The 24,869-nt window shown below is 41.8% G+C and overlaps 1 protein-coding gene and 1 long non-coding RNA gene across 2 annotated transcripts in view; both read right to left on the bottom strand.

Moving 5' to 3' along the window:
* Positions 1–24,869, bottom strand: part of ODAD2 (outer dynein arm docking complex subunit 2) — a 158,807-nt gene that overhangs the window by 79,972 nt on the left and 53,966 nt on the right. Inside the window, exons 18-20 of the mRNA XM_079947695.1 lie at positions 22,047–22,235; positions 20,266–20,487; positions 1,566–1,669 (exon numbers count right to left, since the gene is read on the bottom strand). Coding sequence (XP_079803821.1) covers positions 1,566–1,669; positions 20,266–20,487; positions 22,047–22,235 — 515 coding nt within the window. The remainder of the gene's footprint in view (positions 1–1,565; positions 1,670–20,265; positions 20,488–22,046; positions 22,236–24,869) is intronic.
* LOC307199388 lies at positions 2,637–6,089 on the bottom strand. The gene is made up of 2 exons (XR_013831959.1): positions 4,915–6,089; positions 2,637–4,364 (listed from the first exon to the last, which is right to left on the bottom strand). It is a non-coding gene; the product is annotated as an uncharacterized lncRNA (long non-coding RNA).

The following is a 24,869-nucleotide window of genomic DNA, read 5'->3' as shown; positions in this document are numbered from 1 at the left end:
ACACTCACCAAGAAACTGACCCAAGCAAATTGGAAAAGATACCAAACGCATTCTGAAAGCCTCAACTCTTGAGAACAAAATGAATGTTGCCAACCACCTGCCAACTAGAATTTAGATTTGAAAAATACACTTAAAGAAAAATCAGAGGACAGAACTGCTTCAAGACGTTTTGATGCCATTAGACAGAAAATAAAAATGGTGTCCCCACTGATGATAGTCAAATAATAAACTGAGTAATGAACTCTGTCCCCTTAAAGGTACTCCCAAGATCTGCAATCTGAGGTGGGCTGCCTCACCCCGTGAAATGGTAGGGCCGGCCCTGGAAAGGAGTGCAGAATCCTGTAAGTATTCTGATAACAATCCAAAAAGAATGTTTTAGTTTATGAAAAAAATAAAAATGGAATCAGCAGAGATTGCTTTATAAGGTTATTTTTGGTTTATTATCCCATGCAATATGTAGGATAAAGCTACTGCCTACTGGGGCTCTCAGTGTCCATGGCGATGCAGATTGCTCCCAGAGAGGCTTACAAATGAATAAAAATAGCACAGTCCCTGTCCTACATCAACAGGCGCCATATCAGGAACATAGACTTGGGGCATATCTACAACACAGACTGAAAGTATCTAACAACCACTCACCTGAATCAATTCTGGAAACTGTGGGGAGAACTAGGGATTTTCAAGAAAGAATTCTAAAGATTCTCTCTGCTTCCCATGATTCTTTGGGGGGGGAAGCCATGATAGAGTGGTAAAAGCACAGGGTGCATTTGTAGATGGGCTTTGAGTCAAAAGAGGGAAATGACGACGAGAGAGTTCCAATGGGAAAGCCTAAAATACTTGTTTGTTGTATTATTCTCATTTAGTGAATCTAGTTGGGAGTTTTAACACTTGATCTTCTAATCATGTTCATAACGTGACTCTAATCCAATTAAGTGATTTCTTTAGCGCTGCTAGAACTAAAGTGATATTTGGGGAAGTCTTGGAAGCATGTGGACAATTCCGTCTGTTTGAAGTACTTGTGCATTTCCAGATGTGAAGCTGGGGCATGTGGTGTATGCCGTCCTCTCTGGAGATTTGTAAGTACTCAAACAAGCAAAGCCATAATGACAGAATGATTAGACAGGTTTAGCAAGAAAAGAATTGCTCAAGACGCCCAGGAATGAGGCTACAACCACACACAGTAAGGGAAAATATCTTTATTATATGCCCATCACACGCACGCACACACACACACAGAGATGTGGAGAGACAATGTTCTTAAAGTTACATTTTTTCGATAACTTCTGGTGCAACTTTAGAAAAAGTAAAAAAAAAAAAGGACTAAAAGAGGGACTGAAAAAATAGTATGGTAAATTAAATTAAAAAAGGATTTTTCCAAATTTTGTTCCATATCTACTTCTTGTGTTAATTCTGATCAGATGTAAATCAGCCGTAAAAATAACCCAAATGCACATTTCTGAGGCATTCTAATCCAGTGTCTGCCCACTCTGAGCTTGCAGGCTGCAGTACTAAAAAGGAAAGTTCAGAGGACGTGGTGAAAACTGTGTTTGGAGTTTCAGCCGTACTTTGCTTTCTCTGTAGCTAGAGCCAGCCTTCGGATGTTTGCTATGCAACCAGCTGCTGCTTCCTGAAGCGTTTCGTCCGTAGAGCCTGCCATACCCAGCAGAAGCTTGTTAAAAAATAACAACATGCAAGAGAAAGAAAAATGAAATGAGAAGGAGCTCCAAACCAAAACCATTATACCGAAAATAAATTATTTTAAAATAACATGCCTAGAGAAACATATCCAGTAATGAATGAAAATAGCCATATGTTCTGCAGCTCTGGAATGGAGTTTTCAAGGCTGGATTCTCAAAAGAATCCATCCACAGAACAAAAAGTGGCCAAAAGGATAACAGAGTTCCAAAACGGGCTAAACAGATGTATTTAAGATAAGCATATCAATGGTTGTTAGGCAGAAAACACAGGCTATTTCTCAGAAAGGTTGTTTGAAGTAAAGAGTGACCACCCTCATTAAATGTCATGATTGAAGCATCCAGATATTGTCACTGGTCGAAGAATGGATTTGGGGTGAGATAATCCATTAACATGACCCAGTGTGACTGCTCTTATGTTTGTTCCACAAAATTATTCACAAAGATAAAACTGATTCCAGGGTCAGAGTCTTCCAACAGCTGAATTTTATTGCCATGCCATGCATCACTTTTTCCTAAGTGGAGATAAATTTTCACTTAGGAAAACAATTTTGTTATGCATGTATCGTGACTTGTTATTTTCTGCTGAAGGCACACAGATGGGATAGCCAGTACAGAAAGGGGCTGTCAAATTTTGTGTACCCATATCAGAAAACAACTCACGTCTGCATGGGCTTTAACTGCTGTGTAGGCAAAGGCTCAGTAGAATGTGGAGTGCCCATAAGGGTAGAAATGAGATGTGATGCTCAACAAAAGGCTGACACTAAAACGCTGCCCTGCCCCAGCTCCACATTACTGGCTGCTGATGGTGGGGATGCAGAAATATGAGGAAACAGGAAGGTTAAGTCTGTTGTTAATTATTATTTAATTATTATTACTATTGTATTAGACTTGCTAGTTGATTGCTACCCAATGTCTCCAAGTGACTTATAACACAATATGTTACATTATGTTAAATGTTAGGGGGTGGGGGTGGGAATTCAAGATGGGATTGTTCTTTTCAGCAGAAACCTAAAACCTTTAAGCTCATAGATGCTTAGGATAGTAAATGCCAACCACTGCATTGGTGAATTTCCCTAAAACTTGATGTTATACAGTCAATGGAAAAAATATTAGTCGGTTTTGCAGGTGCAAACATTCAGGGTTGTGATTTCAGATAAATTCTTTTAAAAACTGTGGCCTGTCATCAATTTTCTGACAACCAACAGCCCAATTTTTCTTTTACGGTGTGATCAGCCAAATCCATCTCCCCGCCCCCCGCTGCCCATGGAAATACTCTTAGTACAGAATCAACCACATGGCAGCATGCCTACTTAAAATCTATGCTCTCCACCAATAAAAGGTTGTTCCCGGTCTCTGTTGCAATTTTGCGGCAGCTATCCTGTGACACAACTGCTTAAACATTTATCTTAAAGGAGCTACACAGAACTTCACATTTTGAAAAGCTTCCCAAACTTTTAATGTAGCATCGGGTATTTTGAAGTCACATAGCCTTAATTAAAACCCTTTTTCTTCTCAGCCTGCAGCCCTGAGTATTTTAAATCCACCCAAACAACACTGAATCAAACCACAAAAAAATCTGTTATCACTCAGCCCTTGTGCATAGTATTCAAACAGCTCCAGTATTACATAAAATTATGAACTGCTGAATATAAAAGCAGAAATTGAACACAGACTTAAGACCTGTATTCTACCTTTCACTAACCTTCCAGTGGTTGGGAAACACGGATCACAGCTGCACACATATGGTACATGCTTATGCAGATCAAAGCATTTCATACTTCAGGAAGTATTTGTGTTAGACTAATGCACTGAATAAGCATCTTGCCAGTCACCCCTCACCCTCTGACCTCTCAATGTAACTTGTAAAAACATTCCATTTTCTTGCATGAATTCCATTTAAAAATAAAATAAAAAAATACTAAGTTTCTACATATTGAGCACAAAATCCACAGAATCACATAACTCCCAAGATAGGATTTTGCAACATGGTCAGCGACTACATCAACTCAGAAGAGCAAAAGCAGGATTTTGCCTTAATCCAAAGCACCATTTGCAGACTATCCTATATAATTAAAAGACACGGTGCATTTATATAAATTTAATAAATAAAATAAAATTAGAGTCTGTTACCAGGGTGTAGCACCTATATTGCAACACCTATGTGAGTTCACAGACAAGGCCAACACACTCAGCAGAGAAGTCATTGCATATTGCTAATGTGAGACTAAAAGAGCAGCACTTGGGGACAGTGTTATAGCACATGGGGCACCAGCAAATGATCACACAGCTCTGCCTACAGGCCGAGAGTTCAATCAAATATTCTACTTTCTCTATAGACAAACTGGCCCTGTCTATTCCAGTGCACTTGGTTTATACACCAACTGAACGTTCTTGCTCTCAGCCTCAAGGGAAATATTGCCACATTGTGGCTTGGGAAGGAATTTTTATATAAGCAGATGCCTGGAGGTTCTGGAGCTTTTATCTTTCCTTAAGACAAAAAACCCCATAATCACCAGGAAATCTGTTTACACAAGAATTCCTTCCCGATCCACAACATGCTAATAATATCTTGTGGAAAGCAAGAATACCTAGTGTCTGATTTTCAGAGAGGAGGCCATCGGCAGACAATCAGTTTACCTGGTAATTACCAAGTGATACATTTAACGCCTGCTTCTTGGGAGAAAAGCAATGACAAACCTAGACAGCATCTTAAAAAGCAGAGACATCACCTTGCCAACAAAGGTCCGTATAGTTAAAGCTATGGTTTTCCCAGTAGTGATGTATGGAAGTGAGAGCTGGACCATAGAGAAGGCTGATTGCCGAAGAATTGATGCTTTTGAATTATGGTGCTGGGGGAGACTCTTGAGAGTCCCATGGACTGCAAGAAGATCAAACGTATCCATTCTGAAGGAAATCAGCCCTGAGTGCTCACTGGAAGGACAGATTGTGAAGCTGAGGCTCCAATACTTTGGCCACCTCATGTGAAGAGAAGACTCCCTGGAAAAGACCCTGATGTTGGGAAAGATTGGGGGCACAAGGAGAAGGGGATGACAGAGGATGAGATGGCTGGACAGTGTTCTCAAAACTACCAGCATGAGTTTGACCAAACTGAGGGAGGCAGTGGAAGACAGGAGTGCCCGGCATGCTCTGATTCATGGGGTCACAAAGAGTCGGACACGACTAAACGACTAAACAAAAACAACAACACATTTAACACATGCCGGGTTTCATTATTTGTTGATGGGCATGGCTTGCATTAGAGGAAAATGCACTTCTTAAATACAATGGAGTGCTGTGACTGAAAAGTCATCTGTGACATGTCTGCACAGTATGACAACTGTTGGCATACCTTACGAATGAACACTATGGTGTGAAAATTAGTCTGCAAATCATGCTTCTGTGGACCCACTCAAAGGGCTGCTAATTTCTGTAACAGTTATAAAAAATAAAAATTAACGTACAGTGGTACCTCTAGTTACGAACTTAATTCGTTCCAGAGGTCCGTTCTTAACCTGAAACTGTTCTTAACTAGAAGTGTGCTTTTGCTAATGGGTCCTCTTGCTGCCACTGCACCGCCAGCACATGATTTCCGTTCTCATCCTGGGGCAAAGTTCTCAACTCAAGGTAACTCTTCCAGGTTAGCAGAGTTTGTAACCTGAGGCATTTGTAACCTGAGGCATTTGTAACTCGAGGTACCACTGTAGTCCCAAAGTTAGGGCCCAACCTAGATGACAGGTAGACAACTGGAACTTCTGGCACTGACATCAATGAACAGGGGAGAAGACTCTGATGTTTCTGTGCTTTATCAATTAATAGCAAAGACATAGCGCTTGCCTAGGAAATGACTGCATTGCTCAGCTCTCTTTCTCTATATCCTTTGTGTTTACTGATGTGCTTTCCGCCACAAAACTCCTAAAATGTCACCCTCTATTTATGTTTCTTTCCACAAACTGCAATTCTGATCAACTCTAATTGCAACATGTTCCCTCAGGCATGCAGCAATTTTCCTGCAAACCTTGCAGATGAGTTAAAGGCAGAAGTATTCCATGTGCCTGATTCAAAACCAAAAATATGCATGCACATAGTGTACATAGGGTGGTTTCAATAAAGCCTTAAGTATGGCATTTTGAAAAATAGGCTATTTACAATTATATCCTGCATGTTCACAGCAGATCTTCTGCCTTCCTCAGTGATGAACCCCAAAATAATTTTCACAGTAGAAGTCCTTTGGATGATTTTGACTTGGTAACCAATTCATTAAACCAGATTCCTATGACTAAAACAGCATTTGTGAGTGCCTCTTCCCAGGGAAGTCCCTCTAAAACTATTGCTTTATCCTTTGTTTCTTTCATGATTCTTTACCTTCTGGAGCCACTTCACATCTGTGTATGTGTGTGTGTGTGTGTGTGTGTGTGTGTGTGTGTGCACGCGTGCTTTGAGATGTTTTAAGTCTGCACCTAAAAATATAAAACATGGGCATGACAAATTTGTGTATCCTTACACTTGGCAGGCTTCCTGTTCTAATGAGGCTGTGAGTCACAATTCCCATAGCAAAGTCATCACACGATCAGTTCCATTATACTGGCGTATAACTGATAGTTTTAAAAAGACATTTCATAAAAAGTCTCACTGAGAACATAAACCGCAAGATGGCATTCGGCTTGTTTGCGACAGTATGGCCACAGGCAATACCATGCAAACAGGAGAGCAACTCTGCCATTTTTTGTAAGTCTGGCAAAATAAACAAACAAGGGTTTCATTAAAAATAAATAAATCTTGGGCTGATTCATTTAGATTCTACAAACACGCTCAACACACATGCATACAAGAATGCGTATTTTTGTTTAAATGCATACAAACCCCATGTGCTTTGGGGAAAATGCATACCAAAATACTGTGAACTGTAGTGTGTGTGTGTGTGTGTGTGTGTTTAAAACAGATTGGGGCTGAGACAGGATAGAACAGATTTACAAATACACACTGAAAAAAGACTGATCCATTCCTACATCAGAAGTGTAAAGGCAGTAGCTGAACCACATGTGGGGAGGTGTCCATGTGGGCCCAACTTTCTCAAGAGGTCCATTGCCAAAGAAGCTTTCAAAATGAAACTTCCAATGTTTTTGGGAAAATGTGTTTTACCATTCTTGGAAATAAACTGCAATCATACTGTAATGGTTCTAGGGGTTGCTTGTGCGTAAACCGGCGCCGTACCTGGCTGAGTTGCCTGAGTGAACCTTTTCTGTCCAGACAGCCACTCGCCCGTGGCTGTCTCAATCACTGGCAGAATCCATCAGTGGGTGTTTCTTGAACTTCTTCCAGCAAAGAAGCTCTTTGACGCCTAGTCTCCGCCTACTCTCCCTGCGCGGAAGCCTTCTGCGCAAGGAGGGTGTGGGCAGTGGAGGACCCTTACTCTCCCCGCTGGTCCCCGGCAAGGAGTCATGGGACCGCCTCGCCGATTCCCCCATCTGCCCCCCTTCTCCACTGGTGCTACGCTGATTCCCTTCCCCAGAAGATGGGCTGCCTCTCCCCATCCCGGGACGCTCTCTGGAATCTCTCTGGAGCCCGCTCTCTTCCTCCGGCCCTGATGGCAGTTCCCTGACACATACCTAGTAATAGAGAGCAACATAAATACTGATCTTAGCTTGCAATATATTTATTTAACTTAATGTCATCATGGCTGCTTCATTCCACTATCACAATGGCAGGCTATTGTTTCTGAGTGATGCTAGAAATTACTGGTGACACTTTTCTATGCCAGTTTAGTGCTTTGCTTCTTCCACATACTATTTTATGAAACGATGTCAGATTCCTTGTACTGTGATCTTCTAATTAGCAAAAGGAGAGGAATAGTAGCCATTCTCCAAAAGAACATTTTACATGATTTTTATAATACAACATAAAAAGAAAATATTGTCTTGAACTAAAACATATGGCGGAAACACATCCAAAAAAGTATCAGTCTAAATGCAGCCAACGTTTTGCTTTCAACACTGAATCAGAGACTGGAAACATTTGAGGCACCCAGGTTTGTGTGTTGTTTTACACATGTAATTTGCCTCTGTGAAAAAAAGGCTTCCTGTTTGATTAAATGATAAATAATACAACATGCGGTACAATCCAAAAATAATTAGGGTGAAAACTCAGTTGCCATTTCACTGCTACTTAAATCCAGAGCTTCTTTCTGCTTCCAGATGAACGAAAGGGTAACACAATATTTGGAACGCATACACTGCCGAAAGAGAACTTGGCCTCTGATACTGTGGCCGAAAGTGAACAGATTCCAGCTGAAAATGGACACTGGGAAATTCCCTTTTGGACTGAAACCTAACTATTGGCATGCCATCAGAGGATGCATTAAGCCAAGATGCTCACTAAAGCCCTTACCCCAGAACAAACAGGAGATGTCAGAAGGTGGATCCAGGGGGCTGACTGCCTTCTTTTCAAGTCTTTCTTAGGAACACTTATGGTAAGGCGTCTCCTGGTGTACCAATGGCCCATCTAGTCCAGCATCCTGTTCTCACAGTGGCCAACCAGATGTCTATGGGAAGCCCAAAAGGAGGACTTGAGCATGACACCACTCTCCCTCTCTTTTGGTTTCCAGCAGTTTGTATTCAGCTCTGACAGTTGGTAGGCAGAACATAACCCTCGCAGCTAATAGTCATCGGTGGCCTTTTCCTCCATGATTGTCTAATCCTCTCTTAAAGCCATCTAGGTTGGTGGCTATCACTGACCCTTGTGGGAGTGAATTCCACCGTTTCACTATGCATTATGTGAAGACGTGTGGTGGAGTCTGCCCCTTTTATTATTTTGAGTTTGTTGGACTCTACGCCCTCTTTTTATTGGACTCTGTTTTTGTTGGATTCTATCTGCCTGCAATTTGGCAGGCTTAATCCAATCAGGAGGGGCTCCTATACCTGTAAATTTCACCCACTTTGGCAAAAGAGGGGAAAGTAACATCAGATTTTAAATTATCCATTACAGTGAACTTTTATACAGAGTTGTTCAGAACTCAAAACACAGACTGAAGTGGAAAGAGCACAGAGTGACCCAGAAACACACAGTATCAGAATCTGTAAAAACATGCAATTACAAGGGGACTCTTGGAACTTGTGAATGCCTCTTCCTCATATAGGTAGGTTTTAGATGTGTACTACAGATTTAAAACCAGAATCATTTTAACCTTCATAGGTAAAAATATCATTTGTATTTAGTGAACGTCTTTTAAGTGTGGGGAGCCACTTTAATTTTAAAAGGCAGAAATATGTGCTGCCCTTAGGAAAGAATAACAATTACTCCTTTTTTCATCCTTAGCATAGCACCAGAGGGATTACAATTACAAGATGGTGGAGGAAGCTTATAAATGTTGTCTAGCATGCTTTAAAGTTCCTGAGAGTATAAACCTAGAAAACAAGAAAGCTAGTTAACTGAAAGTTACTCTTACGGGTGACCCACATTGATAATTACAATGCGTCGGCTTGGCTCCACAAAACCATTGTTAGCACATCATCTGTTATCACTATGTGAACACAGTAACTGTCAGCTTAATGCAAGATTAATAAATGTTTATCCATTGACTGGAATTTCAGCTGATGTTTTACAATGGTGTTTGCACGAGGAACATGGCAGAAACAACGACAGAGCAACGGTGGGTGGTCCCTATGGAAATAGGCAATAGTTAGTGGATATGCAGACTTTGAAACCTATTTTTGAAAGAAGTTAAAGGATTTGGATCAGTCCAAACTAGTTACAATGAGGTATTATCCAAAACTGTGAACACACCACTGGGCAATAATTAACTGTAGATAACTGCAATTAGCAGGGGGATCTAATCCTGTGGCAAATGCTATAATAATCTGACATATGGATATGGGCTGGAATCCAAAGTTTTGTGTGTGTGTGTGTGTGTGAGAGAGAGAGAGAGAGAGAGAGAGAGAGGGAGGGAGGGAGTTGCTGGTTGCAATCTGCCCCCACCCTTGGAAAACTGCTATTGAAAATCAGGATGTCCTAAGAATGGGCTTCCAAATAGCATAACTTGTGGTCATGCAAGGTATTTGGGGGAAGTCCTAGTGTGCATGACAAAGCATTTGGGCATGTGCTTCTGGCTCTTTGAATCCAGGCCATGATCTTAGTTCAGCTGTATTCAAGCATATGTAAGCTGTATAAATAATTTTTGAGTCTTTGATGTGGCCACCAACACACAGAAGGACAAGTCTGGAGGTCGACAGAAATAAAGGAAGAATAGAAAATGTAGGAAAAGAACAAAAGGAGAGGACAGGAGAAGCAAGAAAGAGCAGGAGATGCAGAATAGTTGGTGGAGGACAACAGGGTTTGGTGTGCAGTGAGTTTATCCTGTTCATTGGTTTCCATGATTGCACATCCTTCCTCTTTCTCCACAGGTTAAGTGAATAGTCTTGGAGAAAAAGGAAGGGTAAGAATCTGCAATCAGAAAAGGGACTGGTGGGGGAACACCTGCTCTCTGACCAGGGAGCAAGAGGATCTAATGCAACAGGCAAACACGATCTTCCCAAATGTAGACCTTTCCTCTTATGTCAACAGAGCTCCAATTGCTCCACTAGCTTTTATGGAGAACAGGGACAGGTTTATGAATAGGTAGTACATTAATAAGGAACCATATTTGGACTCTGGAAACAGTAAAGTGTGGGGTGGGGATACATACCCATCAACACTTGACAAAGTTCCCCATGATGTTCTTGCAGAGAAGCTGGTAAAATGTGGGCTAGACAAGGTAACTGTTAGGTGGTTGAATGACCAAACACAAAGAGTACTCACTAATGTTTCCTCATCATCCTGGAAAAAAGTGACAAGTGGGGTGTCACAGGGCCCTTTGTTGTTCAACATCTTTATAAATGACTTGGATGAAGGTATTTAGGGGGGTGCTCATCAAATTTGCAGATGACATCAAACTGGAAGGGGTAGCCAATGTTGCTGAAGACAGGACCAAGAGGTCTCAGTAGACCACAAGCTTAACATGAGTCAACAGTGTGATGCAGCGGGGGGGGGGGGAGAGCTCATGCTATTCTAGGCTGCATCATCAGAAGTATAGTGTCCTGATCAAGGGAAGTAATATTGTCACTCTATTCTGCCTTGGTCAGATCACACCTGGAGTACTGTGTCCAGTTCTGGGCGCCACAGTTCAAGAAGGGTATTGACAAGCTGGAATGTGCGCAGAGGAAGTTGACCAAGATTATCAAGCGTCTGGAAGCCTTGTGTGGAACAGTTGAGGGAGTTGGGTATGCTTAACCTGAATAAAAGGAGACTAAGAGGAGATATGATAGCCATCTTCAAATACCTAGAAGGCTGTCACATGGAAGATGGAGCAAGCTTGTTTTCTCCTGCCCTGGAAGGTAGGACCTGAATGGCTTCAAGTCAAAAGAAATCGGATTCCAACTAAACATCAGGAGTAACTTCCTGACAGTAGGAGCTGTTCAACAGGGGAACAGACTCCCATGAGAGGGAGTGGACTTTCTTCCTCGGAGGTTTTAAAGTAGTGGTTGGATGGCCATCTGTCATGGATGCTTTACTGGAGACTCCTGTATTGCAGGGGGTTGGACTAGATGGCCCTTGGAGTCCCTTCCAGCTCTACAGTTCTAGGATTCTAGGATTGCAGAGCCTATCCCTTTCTTCAATTTGTTGTTGTTGTTTAGTCGTTTAAAAGGTAAAGGTAAAGGTACCCCTGCCCGTACGGGCCAGTCTTGACAGACTCTGGGGTTGTGCGCCCATCTCACTCAAGAGGCCAGGGGCCAGCGCTGTCCGGAGACACTTCCGGGTCACGTGGCCAGCGTGACATCGCTGCTCTGGCGAGCCAGAGCCGCACACGGAAACGCCGTTTACCTTCCCGCTGGTAAGCGGTCCCTATTTATCTACTTGCACCCGGAGGTGCTTTCGAACTGCTAGGTTGGCAGGCGCTGGGACCGAGCAGCGGGAGCGCACCCCGCCGCAGGGATTCGAACCGCCGACCTTTCGATCGGCAAGCCCTAGGCGCTGAGGCTTTAACCCACAGCGCCACCTGCGTCCCGTTTAGTCGTTTAGTCTTGTCCAACTCTTCGTGACCCCATGGACCAGAGCATGCCAGGCACTCCTGTCTTCCACTGCCTCCCGCAGTTTGGTCAAACTCATGCTGGTGGCTTCGAGAACACTGTCCAACCATCTCGTCCTCTGTTGCCCCCTTCTCCTTGTGCCCTCAATCTTTCCCAACATGAGGGTCTTTTCCAGGGAGTTTTCTCATGAGGTGGCCAAAGTATTGGAAACTCAGCTTCAGGATCTGTCCTTCCAGTGAGCACTCAGGGCTGATTTCCTTCAGAATGGAGAGGTTTGATCTTCTTGCAGTCCACGGGACTCTCAAGAGTCTCCTCCAGCACCATAATTCAAAAGCATCAATTCTTCAGCGACCAGCCTTCTTTATGGTCCAGCTCTCACTTCCATACATCACTACTGGGAAAACCATAGCTTTAAACCATAGCCTTTTTTCAATACTGCACTATTAAGTTAGATTGAGAAGGAGAAAGGTCAGGCTGGAGACCCATTGACTGGAGGGGAGGGGGAGATGGTACCTGGCTAAATATTCAACTGAAGTCCATTTTGAGAACCATTAGTCTACATCATTAAAATTAGAATGTTGGGGTCTATATACAACTCTAAGAGTTTTGGCTCAACATTTAGAAAAACTCAAATCACCGTAAACATTCAGAGAGTACAGAAAGTCTTATGGGATATAAAATTCATCCCTTGAAAAGCAATAGGAGTTTTGATAATCCAGAAAATATGAAGCCAAAGGTCTTATAGCATACTTTCACCTGAAGTGTTTTTTCAATTTTATGTTTATGCTATTGTATTTTGAGAGACGATTAACATACAAAGAAGGCACTTGAACTGACAGACAGGACAAAGTTCTTTGTGATAGATATATTACACACACACTTGCTTCCATTCAATGGAAACTCATTTTACTAAGATTAAAAGAGGAGCCAGGTGACTCACCATGTGTAATAGACATTAGGGGGAATGGATTTTGCCAGACTTGTTGCTTTTCTCCTCACTGTGTACATCTGCACAAGTCTCACCCATGGAACTTACTCTCTTCAACCATTGCCATATCCCCCTTTGCTTATCTTTTATCTGCATTAGATTCTCTTTTCTATATTTATTTCAATTGCTTTATATTGTTAGCAGCCTGAATTTCCCCTTTCCTATATATTAATGTAAGGTAAGCAGAGTTCTTCTTTTCCAAGTCCTAGCTTTCTGCTAGCATTTTATTACCTTGACTACTTTCCCAGTCTGTATTTAAAAGAGCTATCTAAAGACTGCATAAAGTTCAGAGTACAGAGCTAAAATATTCAATAACACCACAAAGACTCTTTCTCAATGGGTTTAAATCAAAAACAGAAGTGTAAGCAGATGGATATGTGTTGTTCACTAACATCCTGGCAAGGTGGCCCAACGGATAGCTCAGTTAACCAAAACTTGACATAGTTATATATTAGGGGTATGCAATGACTGCATGATTCAGTATGGACTCCTATTCAGCACTCTAGAAAACAGCCTGGTTTGATCTGAAGTGTTTCAGATGTTGCCAAATTCAGCCTGGGTCAGAATCTGAATCCTGATCTCAAAAACCCAGTTTTGCAGACACTGTTCAAATAGCCAAATCACCCTTAAATTGCTTCCAAGGTCCCCAACTTCAGTTAAAGGCACTTCAAAGAGATGCTGCTTCATTCTGATTTAGTTCAGGCTTCATTCAAATCTGCTATAAACCCCTATTTTATATTATATTTCCTCTCCAGCATCACCAGTTAAGCTAAACTTGGGGAAGCTTTATCCAATGTGCCACTCTGAAGAAGTTTGTTCTATGGGAATGTGGAGTGGTGATAACGCAACTGTGGAATGTCTTCCCCAAATACACCCATCCTGCTGGTTCCCTGTTGAGTTTAGAAGGCTTGTTCAGATTCATTTGCTCTAATACATGTTCAAAGAATAAGCAGTTATTTGGTCCCCCCCCCTTTACACACAGGATCTAGGCAGATCCACTTTCTGACAATAGAGTTTACAAAAAGTTATGTTGCTCGTAGCAGCTGTGATGCTACAATTTACATGCCACGGTGTAACTGTCTTTTTATACCAGCACACTGCTAAATGTGCGCCAAGCATTCTGACCCCTATGGATAGGGTTTTGACAGGTCCGAAAAATGAAGTACAGTGGTGCCCCGCAAGACGAATGCCTCGCAAGACGAAAAACCCGCTAGACGAAAGGGTTTTCCGTTTTGGAGCTGCTTCGCAAAACGAATTTCCTATGGGCTTGCTTCGCAAGACGAAAATGTCTTGCAAGTTCCTGCAGGTTTTTTCCCCTTCCCCCCCTTTTTCTAAGCCGCTAAGCCGCTTATCAGCTTATCCGCTAAGCTGATAAGCCGCTAAAAGCCGCTAAACCGCTAATAGCGCTAATCCGCTAAGCCGTCAATGGGCTTGCTTCGCAAGACGAAAAAACGGCTAGACGAAGAGAATCGCGGAACGGATTCTTTTCGTCTTGCGAGGCACCACTGTACTGCATTTGGACATGGAAGACCAAAGTTCAAATCTCGGCTCAGCCTTGTGTTCACTGGGTAGCCCTGACCACGGCAGAATCTCTCAACCATAAGGAGCTTATAGTGCCCCAACAGAATGCATCCCTCTAAAATGGATAAGCGTAATAAGAGGATGGGCCACTGGTCCCATCACCTCCTGGCAAATAGAAGGGGAAGAAATGGAGGCAGTGAGAGATTTTACTTTCTTGGGCTCCATGATCACTGCAGATGGTGACAGCAGTCACGAAATTAAAAGACGCCTGCTCCTTGGGAGAAAAGCGATGGCAAACCTAGACAGCATCTTAAAAAGTAGAGACATCACCTTGCCAACAAAGGCCCGTATAGTTAGAGCTATGGTTTTCCCGGTAGTAATGTATGGAAGCGAGAGCTGGACCATAAAGAAGGCTGATCGCCGAAGAATTGATGCTTTTGAATTATGGTGCTGGAGGAGACTCAAGAGTCCCATGGACTGCAAGAAGATCAAACCTCTCCATTCTGAAGGAAATCAGCCCTGAGTGCTCACTGGAAGGACAGATCCTGAAGCTGAGTTTCCAATACTTTGGCCACCTCATGAGAAAACTCCCTGGAAAAGACCCTGATGTTGGGAAAGATTGAGGGCACAAGGAGAAGGGGACGACAGAGGACGAGATGGTTGGACAGTGTTCTCGAAGCTATAAACATGAGTCTGACCAAACTGCGAGAGGCAGTGGAAGACAGGAGTGCCTGGCGTGCTCTGGTCCATGGGGTCACGAAGAGTCGGACACGACTAAACGACTAAACAACAACAAAATAAGAGGATGGGAGGAGGTCTAGTGTATTAAACCAAAATGATTTTCAAAACCTCTGTACTGGGGCATAAAAGTGCAATTGTCAGAAGCCCAAGAATGTTTACCAATAACTAAGTCTCAGCCCCAGGGGAAATCAGCTTAGTTCATCTGATCTGCAGCTACAGTTCTGCTAGAGCTGGAGCTCTTTCAGACATTTTGTCTCTAAACATTACATTTTCTTAACTGCTTTTCAGTCTCTAAACTTGTACTTGTCTCAATCCAGAAGTTTATTTATATTTCCCTCAATCCAGCAATTGTTGGTTTTTAAGTGTGGGAGATCCAAATAGGAGCTTCCCTGCTCTAAAAGTTGAGCACATTTCTTTCAATGAAAGAAGAAACATATCCATGTGAAAGGAATGTGACAGTCCGCATGGCCATGAGCTCCTCACAGGTGCTCCTCACAGGTGCTCAAGCTCAATGTGGGTCTCCATACTGACTGAAATTGGGGGGGTGTAAAAGGCAAGAACATGTAAGTAACGAGTCTATTATGAAAATGTTGTGGCTGAAGTTCTGCTGCACGTACAACTTTCTCACCAAGACCACACACAGGAGAACTCATTCTTGTGGCTTGAGAAGAAGCAGAATTTGCACGGCATAAATTCGTGGGCTCTGGTGTAGTCAAGATGCAGAACTGTGCACATCATTGATCGGCTTTCTTATTCACAAAGCCACTGCCCCCTACTTGTCAAAGCTCATTCAAAGCATAAAAAGGGCAGTGGTGGGGAGACCTTCAAAAATCAAACACCATTTTTTAAACGTAACAATTGTGTACCTTTCGGAATTGGTGCCAGAGTTTTCTCCCCTCACCATCGCTTTTCCCTGTTGTGTCATTTCTTTTGGATTGTGAGCCTGTAGGCAATGACTGTTCCCCGCCCCGCCCCACCCAAAAATCTCTGGAGAGTGATTAGAAAATTGTGGGGGCTTTAAAAATTACTATAAAAAAATACATATTTATTTATCTTGCTCTATCATCACCATCGCTGCTGTTGCTGCTGCTGTTGCTATTTCTGTTAATGTAACTGCTGATAATGATGATGATGATGAAGATAATAATAATAATATCCCAGCAGTTTGCAAATAAAACCCAAAACAGCAGACAGCCCTGAATGGAGGAAGAGGCAAGCAGGAAGATGGAAGCAGGACTCAATCAGGAAGTTTCAATGCCTGGCCATTTATCAATGCAAAACTGCAATTCCATAAGGAATTGCAGGTGAAGCATAATAAGTGGGGTGAAGTAAATGTCAAATTAATATATTCTGTACATTTCTGCAGGCCTAAGAGGATCAAAAACATTATTTGATATTTTTGCACACCTGTAGAGTAGATCTGAGTAGAAGCTTTCCAGTTTCCACCCTTAGGGCCCTATCCAGTCCTAAATTGTCCCACCAGCTGCTGGACTTCAGAACTTTTACAAGACTGAAGATTTTTTAAAGGTGCTGCATGACCTAGAGACTACAAATAGATATATAAGCTTCACCACTTGCTTGGAGCCTGCCAAGCAACCAGCCAACAAAGAAAGAACAAAGAATGAAGCGCATTCCTCTCCTCCGTAGCTACAAAGACATGAATGGAGACCTTGCTGTAAAAATGAGACTCCCCTCCTCTACCTGTTTTACTTCCATAAAAATAAATAGGCATAACAGCTGCTGCTTCCATATTAACGCTCACAAATAACCAATCCCTGGTATGTTAGGCAAAAATACATTGCTATGGCATCACTGAGGTGGCCGTTATCTACTAGACTCTGCAAAAATGCTCCCAAGAACTGAAAAGACCCTCAAGTTCTAGAAAAGGGTATCAATAAATGCACACAAATGTGGTGACCCCGGAGTGCGAGTTCAATAGTTACAAATTTTATCTAGTTAGTAAAATTAAACTTGCTGTTTTCAGGCAGAAATGTATCGTATTTTCAATGAATGCCAAAAAGGCTAGTCAAGAAGTCTGAAATACCGTTTTTATTGTTATTTCTTATGTTCAGCTTCTGTGAATAGTTTCTTTTGCAAGGAAACTATTTTCGCTTCGCTCAATGCCAAAAGTAATAACCTGGCACCCTGCCTCCGTGTGCTAAGCCCAGTATCTGCCAGTTATAAGAAACTCATTTTATTAACTGTACATATAACTTTTAAAAAATATATATATGATAGTACTATTTACAAACAGTGATCCCCCAGGAGGTCTTCTTCTAGCTTTTTCAAATTAAAGGGACCCTAGCCAGGATTCAAAGCTATTTCAAGTACAAATCAGGGGTTCTGTCATCCGCCTTCACTAAATGCCACTTATGTAGAACAGGGAACTTTCCAGAGTTGCATGAGAGGCAACACAAGGAGATCCATAGGACGGAAAATCAGTGACCCCTCTGTGCACGCATGAAGAATGCTTTCCACTCATGCAAAGGGTCCTTTGGATCCCAGCCTGACTTTTCAACAAAGCCTTCTAAACCGAAATTTGCCTTAAGACAATTGCAAGAAGCTGCTCAGTGTATTTCTGTGGTTTAGAAACGATGCCAAGTCGGAAGGAAAGGACATTCCCTGCATTCTCTCAAGCAAGATAAATACAGAAGAGAAACCTAGATGAAAGATGGAACTGTTATCTATGGCCTGTGCCAGATTCTTTGGCTTTTTGGCAAATCCTCTTAAAGTTGGAAGGCTCACCGAGAGCAGCAACCTTTTCCATTAAAATGAGCAGTATATATTTGGGTTTAGCATACCTTGTTTATATATTCCGAACCTTCAAAACTGTCTTATTTAAAAACGTTTTAATGATTCCTTCTGCACAAATTGGCTACAGCTCCATTTATTTGAAATGGCTCATTTATCACCAAAAGGGCTGCAGGGCTCTGCTTCTGTTGAACTTCTCCAATAAACCTACAGCTTGGTGGGACAGGCTTCTTTTTATAAGACGAAAAGATATTCAGAACATGCCAAGATAAGGGTGCCAATTCCAAATTTGTTGTCCAAATGTTCCTAAATTAGAAACGTACCAAAGCAGAGACTAAAGAAGGTAATGATAAGCTCATCTCAGGGGCTGTTACCATCTCTTGCCTGGGATTAGATTGACAATGGGTCTTCGCCCGAGCAGCTTAATGTGTGAACTGACTTCACCACTGAAAGGCAGGATTTCAGAGGTGACACAAGCTAATATAAAAATGGAATTACTGTATTTTTCTGTGTATTTTTCATATTTTTGGGGACTCAAATTTAAGAAAATGGGGGGAGATGGCACAGAGTTGTTGAGCTTTTTTTTTGGGGGGGGGGGGATTGCCGAATATCGCTCACCCACGCGCATCACAAAATCCACGGCAGCAACCAATCAAACATCTACCCTATGCACTATCCATGTATGAGACAACCCCCACTTTTTAGCAGAATTTTTAAAGAAAAAAACCTAGTCTTATACATGGGAAAGTACGGCATATCTGTGATGGCCCATTCACACATGCAAACCATCAGGTGATGAACATGCCAGGGTGAAGCAACCATCTATCACAACCCTTGCAGGGTATCCCAAAATTTTCACAAAAATGAGGTGAAGGTTAGGGTTGTACTTGTCTGCCTCTGCTTGTGATGGCAAAAAAGATCAGGTGTTTTATGAGGAGACTGAAATCTGGGGAGGACAACAAATTTACTGAAAACTGGAAAGAAAAGTATGCAGAATATCCTGGAGATAGTTTTCAATTGGATCAGGAATATCAATGTTGGTGATACTACCTCCATTTTAAACATATATATTTAGGTGCAGTTTCCTAGTTTCTAAGTTTTGTTAAACACTGCTTTCTTGATCCACCATTGAATTTTTGAAACGAGGACTTCAGAGCAAAAAGCTTTGGCAATAAATCAGCTCAAAGCAATAATATTTTTACAGAGTTTAAATTTTTCTGAACAATAAAAGTCCCAAAATAATTATTTGTGAAGTGTGTTTGAACTGCATATACGTTTCTTAGGTTCCCAGAATAATAATTTGTATTTAAGTACTATAATGACTCCATAGATTGTAAATGAAAATGAGCATTTTAAAGATGGAAAACGCAAATTTTATGCAAGCTTTAAAAGTAAATTGGGCAATTAAAATAAATTAGTCATTTTTCTGGCAGTTACCTATTTAGTCAAACATCTATTTGTTACTACAAAGACTTACCAATACATGTATTATTTAATTTTTTTTTACTTTGCTTACCTGAAGAAAGATAAAGATGCTTACAGCCCAATCCTAACCATGTCTACGCAGATATATGTCCTATTAAATTCAATGGGTTTTATTCCCCCCAAAAAGTGAAGTTAGGATTGCCACCTTACTCATCACCCCCGTCCAAGAAAAAATGTTGGGTGGCTATGAGATTTGGGTTTAAACTTCTCAGATAAGAAAATGTTACATTTCTCATTTGTCCAATGGTACAGTGGTACCTCGGGTTAAGTACTTAATTCGTTCCGGAGGTCCGTTCTTAACCTGAAACTGTTCTTAACAGGAAGCACCACTTTAGCTAATGGGGCCTCCTCCTGCTGCCGTGCTGCCGGAGCACAATTTCTGTACTCATCCTGAAGCAAAGTTCTTAACCCGAGGTACTATTTCTGGGTTAGCGGAGTCTGTAACCTGAAGTGTATGTAACCTGAAGCATATATAACCCGAGGTACCACTGTATCTAGAGCTATTCAGACACTCAAGAGGGGCAGAAAAAAATATCCCTGTGGATGAAAACTACTGTATAGTTAAAGAAAAAATGGGAATAGATAATATGAGGGATGCATGGCACACCAACCTCTTTTTCTTGTCTCTTGCCCGCAACACAGAGAGGAAACAAAGCATGTGACAGGATGTTACTGTGCTCCACATTTCCCCACCCCCTTAAGCAGCAGCAGCCAAGTACCTGAGGTTCCCGACCTCTATGGTTGTAATTTGTGGGCAATCATTTGATTTTATCCTGATTCTAATTTTTAAGCTGTATTTTAATCAATTGTTTGTTTGTGTTTTAATGTATTTGATATTTGATGTTAGCTGCCCTGAGCCCAGTATGGCCGGGGAGGGTGGGGTATAAATAAAAATTTACTTACTTACTTACAATGATGTATGAAGCAAGGATGGAGAAACCCATAGCAGGGTGGCATTAGGTCATGAGGCTTAATCTTCATGTTATGGGGGGGGGGAAGGAAGAGATTCTTATCTAAAACTTACCTTTACCACCCCGTTTTCATGCATCGTGATGCAATTGTTGGGATCCTCTGACAGCTGATAGAGGGCTTGTGCAGTAGCTCGATGAACTTCCGGGTCACTTGATTTCAGGTAACGTACTAAAGGGGCAACAGCTTTGGTGTCCCCAAAGGCGACCCTGTTACTTCCCCACATACAGCAGCGAGAAATGGCCTCCGCTAAATGACGTCTTAGTTTGTCATTGTTCTAAGAAAGGAGGAAAAATAGGTCCGTTATTTAGTTAGCCTGGAAATGTACTCCTAGACTTTTAAATCAAGGTTACGTTCATATGACAGCGTTAGGAATTAATAAAAATGCAATGGATATTTCCATTCCTTTAAACTAGGCCCCATTAGATGTTGTCACAGCGACATGGGAGCTACTTCGTATGATGAAATCTGATATGGCAGTAGCACTGGCAGAGGAATGGGGGGCAGGGGGAGCGCCACGCGCGCCACCGCACAGGATGCACACCATACCCCGTGGGACATGTGCCAGCCATGCCCCTGCCTACTCTCTGCCCCCGGTGCCGGAGAATGCAACTTTGCCATTGGGCAGTAGCTATCTGCACAGTGGAACCAGATTAGGCAAGGCCAATCATGGGAACTTCTGCTCCCAGGAAAATACTGTTTACACGAAATACAAGCCATGCTCCCTTGCAAAGCCATATGGTCGCTCTGTTGAGGTGTCTATTTTCTTATCTTAAAGCAATAGCTTCCTTAAACTGACTTATAACATGGTAAATAGTGAATCTGTTATGTTAATAGAATATGCACTCTTTCAGTTTCAAATCAGCATCAATACACACACATGCAGGCTGGTGTGTACACTATGGGCTACTTATACATAAGCTACAAACCATGAATTAGCGTAGGCGTAGCCAACATGACGGAAATCACCATATTGGCTACCCCTTGTTAAGGGCTTAATAGACAAGCCCCAGCAAATCCAAGCAAAGCATCAGGCTCAGTCACACCCTTTCTCCTCCTCCCACACAGTCAGGACAAGTTTACTTCTAGTTTCAAATCATATATGCTTTATACTACATGTAAACCAGGAATTCTTGTATAAATTTGAGAACGGTTAGTTGCTCAACAAGCCAACTTCATGGGTTATGAAGCTGGCTTCACTACCCATAGGTTGTTTTAATCCTGGTTCACAAATAATGCTAAACCAATTTTTTTTTTTGAAAATGGAAGTAAACTTGGCAAAAGTCCTCCTCTTGGTTTTGCAGGAGGATGAGAGTGAAAGGGGCAGTGTATGAGCCAAATGCTTAGCTAAGGCTCACTGAGGCTTATCCACATAGTGCTAAACTGTGGTTAAGTGTTCTGTGCACATGAGCCTTATAAACTGATTTTTAAACCATGTATTAAAGTGAGTAAACAAGGAAGTATCATTTAAAAAAAATAAAATGAAGGCTAGGTAAATACATCATTTCAAGAACAAAATGCAGCACATAAAGAAATTGCATTTCTCTGCCTAGTCTCTAGGTCATCCTATGTTTCTTTGTAGTTTAAAGACATAAGGTCCTGGTCTTCTCAGCTGCTTCACAGTAAAGCCCATACCAAAGGCTTTAATTCTGGCCCTCTCAAAGTTTTCACTTTTAACAGAATCTCCTGGTTTCCCCCCAATGCACTTTGTTTCCCTTTTCTTCCATTCCGTGATAAAGTGAGTCCTTTCAGCAGCCACACTTAGGATGCCATCATGCAGCAGGTTTCAGTAAACTATCAATTGTTTAAACATATTACAAAAAATGTATTACTTACTGTATTTGCTAGTTTGGACAACAAAGGGACAACACCATGATCTGTTATAACAGCTAAATTCTCTTGATCTTTTGCTATGTTGGTTATAGCAGCACACACACTTGCCAGAACTTCTTTATTCTCTGATTTTAATAAGTTGACTATCAGCTCTAAGCCACCAACAAAGGAACGAACCATTTCACCAGCATCCTGAGTGAATAACAAAACAAAACAATTTACTTAATTGGCTAAATCTCCATTTAATGTAAACAATGGTTCTATGAAAACGCAAGTTGCTTTTGCTCTTGTTTTTCCATTTTAGAGCTAATTTCACTGCCCGTTCTTTCTCTCAGTTTCCAAATGTGATTGTCCATTATGGGTTGGATCCAGGCTTAGTCATGCTGAGAGTAGACAACGGAAATTAAAGCTAGGATTTAAAGCTAAATCACGTTGATTTCAATGGACCTGCTGTTACCATGATTAAGGACTTAATCCAAGCACAGCCTGCAGTGGTCCAAACCTGATGGTTGGTTGAATACCAAAAGTGTTCCTATGCACCTTTCACTGTACAAATCCAAACCACAACTAATCAATATGAGCTGCATTGTAAAGTAACGTGAATCCTGAGATGTTGTCTGTGTTGTGTCAGGATTTATGTGAATATTGAGCAGCCTACATCAGACATGCCCTCCTACAGAGAAATGTAAAATGTGAATGTACCATAGGAGAATAAATATGGTATAAGTAAAGGTAAAGGGACCCCTGTATATTCAGCATCTATTCTTATCCCATGATCATGGCAGCAATTTCTCTAGTCACTGTAACCTCATGAATAACTGCAGAGTATATTTGTGGAGAGGTCCCTCAGTTACATATTACACTTCTTCATTTTTCAGAACTATTCTCATAATAATCCTAAATCAGGTTTCTCCCACACCCCTTCACAGTCTAGGCTGGGGAAAAGACCCATCATTACAGATGTGTACAAGAGCAACACTGAAGAATAAACAAACTTCCCCAAGGTCACATCAAAAGTCAGTTTTTGAGTGAGTCCCAGAGATACTAGAGCCCTATCCACTGGAATCTTTGGGGTGCTGTGGACCATGTGATTTGCAGGACCAGATCATCATCGCTTGTTGATTTTAATATCAACATTCCTTGACATATATATTGGTCTGCCAAAATACTGAAGTTTGAGACCTCTTTCAGTTCTCGGAACGAGACTCTCTTCTGAGTTTGAAGTACTATAAACTAAATGCTGCTTTGAAAAGGCACCGTGTTTATAAATATTCTACCCTCATAGATAAAAGCTTCCCAATAAAAAAACAACACAGTAGTATTTTCCTTTTAGAATATCTTAGAAAGCTTAAGATGTCAAAGCCAATTTATCAACTCTGGCTACTTTTGCCCAAAAATGTGATGGTGTGGTTGAGCAAATAAACTTGAGTTACCAAGAGTCCTCTGTGGACTCCATTTCCTTATGGAGACCTGTCCCTGTCCCGTTCCATGGTTTGCCATTTTGCAGCACACCCAACTTTACCGGAGGGCAGGAAGGAGGAGAAGGTTCAGTTTGCCTCTTTTGCATTTCATAAAGTATCATTATATGAGAAAGGAAAACTAATGGCATAACGTAAGAGATAAACACATGAGGCAAACGTCTTGGCAAATAACTATATAAGGATGGCCAACTTTGATTACTGCGGGGAGCGGGGCACACAGTTCTATAGAAAGGAGCCTGGTGGGCCAGAAGTGTTTTCTGCCATATTAGGCGACTCCTTCATGAGTGGTCAAGCTCCATAATGAAGTTTAGTGGCCCCTATATGTAAAGATCCTCTTGCCATAAAGATGCCTCAGATTGCTAAACCAACTCAGTGCACCTTCCAAATTTATCAAATCAGTACTGCTATCTCATTCAGCCAAATTAACCTACTGGTCCCTGAGGCTTTGCAACATGAAGAAGGAAAGCATGGCTTCTTGGCTTTGCTGGCTGTGGGGACACACTGAAGCACCCTTAAAGGGCTTTGCAAAGGTAACTGGCTAACTCATGGGTAGGCAAATTAAGGCCCAGGGGCCAGATCTGCCCAATCGCCTTCTAAATCCGGTCTGTAGACAGTCCAGGAATCAGTATGTTTTTACATGAGTAGAATGTGTGCTTTTATTTAAAATGCATCTCTGGGTTATTTGTGGGGCCTAGGAATTTGTTAATTTCCCCCCCCCCAAAAAAATAGTCTGCCCCCCCCCAAGGTCTGAGGGACAGTGGACTGGCCCCCTGCTGAAAAAGTTTGCTGACCCCTGGGCTAATCCCTTGCTGCAGACTACTGGGGAACTGAGCACAGTGTCACTCAGAGACGCACACTAGGGAAAACAGGCACTCCTGATTGGCTGGCACTCTGGCAAAACTGCCCCCCCCCCAGGGCAAGGCCAATGGCATCATTCATGCTATATAGAGATGCTGCATGGTTAAATGCCTTCAAGTAATATGGAGAAGGTAGCACATTCTCTGTCTCCTATGTGTGCTCAGAGCACAGTACAGAACTCTTCCCACTCCTATTTTATTCACAGTTTTATGTGCTGAAATATGAATGGACTGGGAGAAACATAGCAATAAACAAGCATAGCCTCAGAAACAATTTTTTCCATTATTTTGTAAGAAAAGTACTCAAAATTAAGGGGAAAATCAAACTAACTTTCTCACTGAAATACGGAAAATAATAATGGTAATATGAAGAAAAGTTTTTGCATGTAGAAGTTGAGGTCGGCTCAAGAGGCCATTACCCACAATTAAAAGTGTCTAAATCATTTTTTGATCCTATCTGTCTTTGTTTAGGATCAACAGAGCAACCA

This window comes from Podarcis cretensis (genome assembly GCF_951804945.1).
Source record: "Podarcis cretensis genome assembly, chromosome: 12".
NCBI lineage: Eukaryota > Metazoa > Chordata > Lepidosauria > Squamata > Lacertidae > Podarcis > Podarcis cretensis.
Note: the sequence above shows the minus strand (reverse complement) of the source record. Positions and strands in the feature narration are given on the sequence as shown.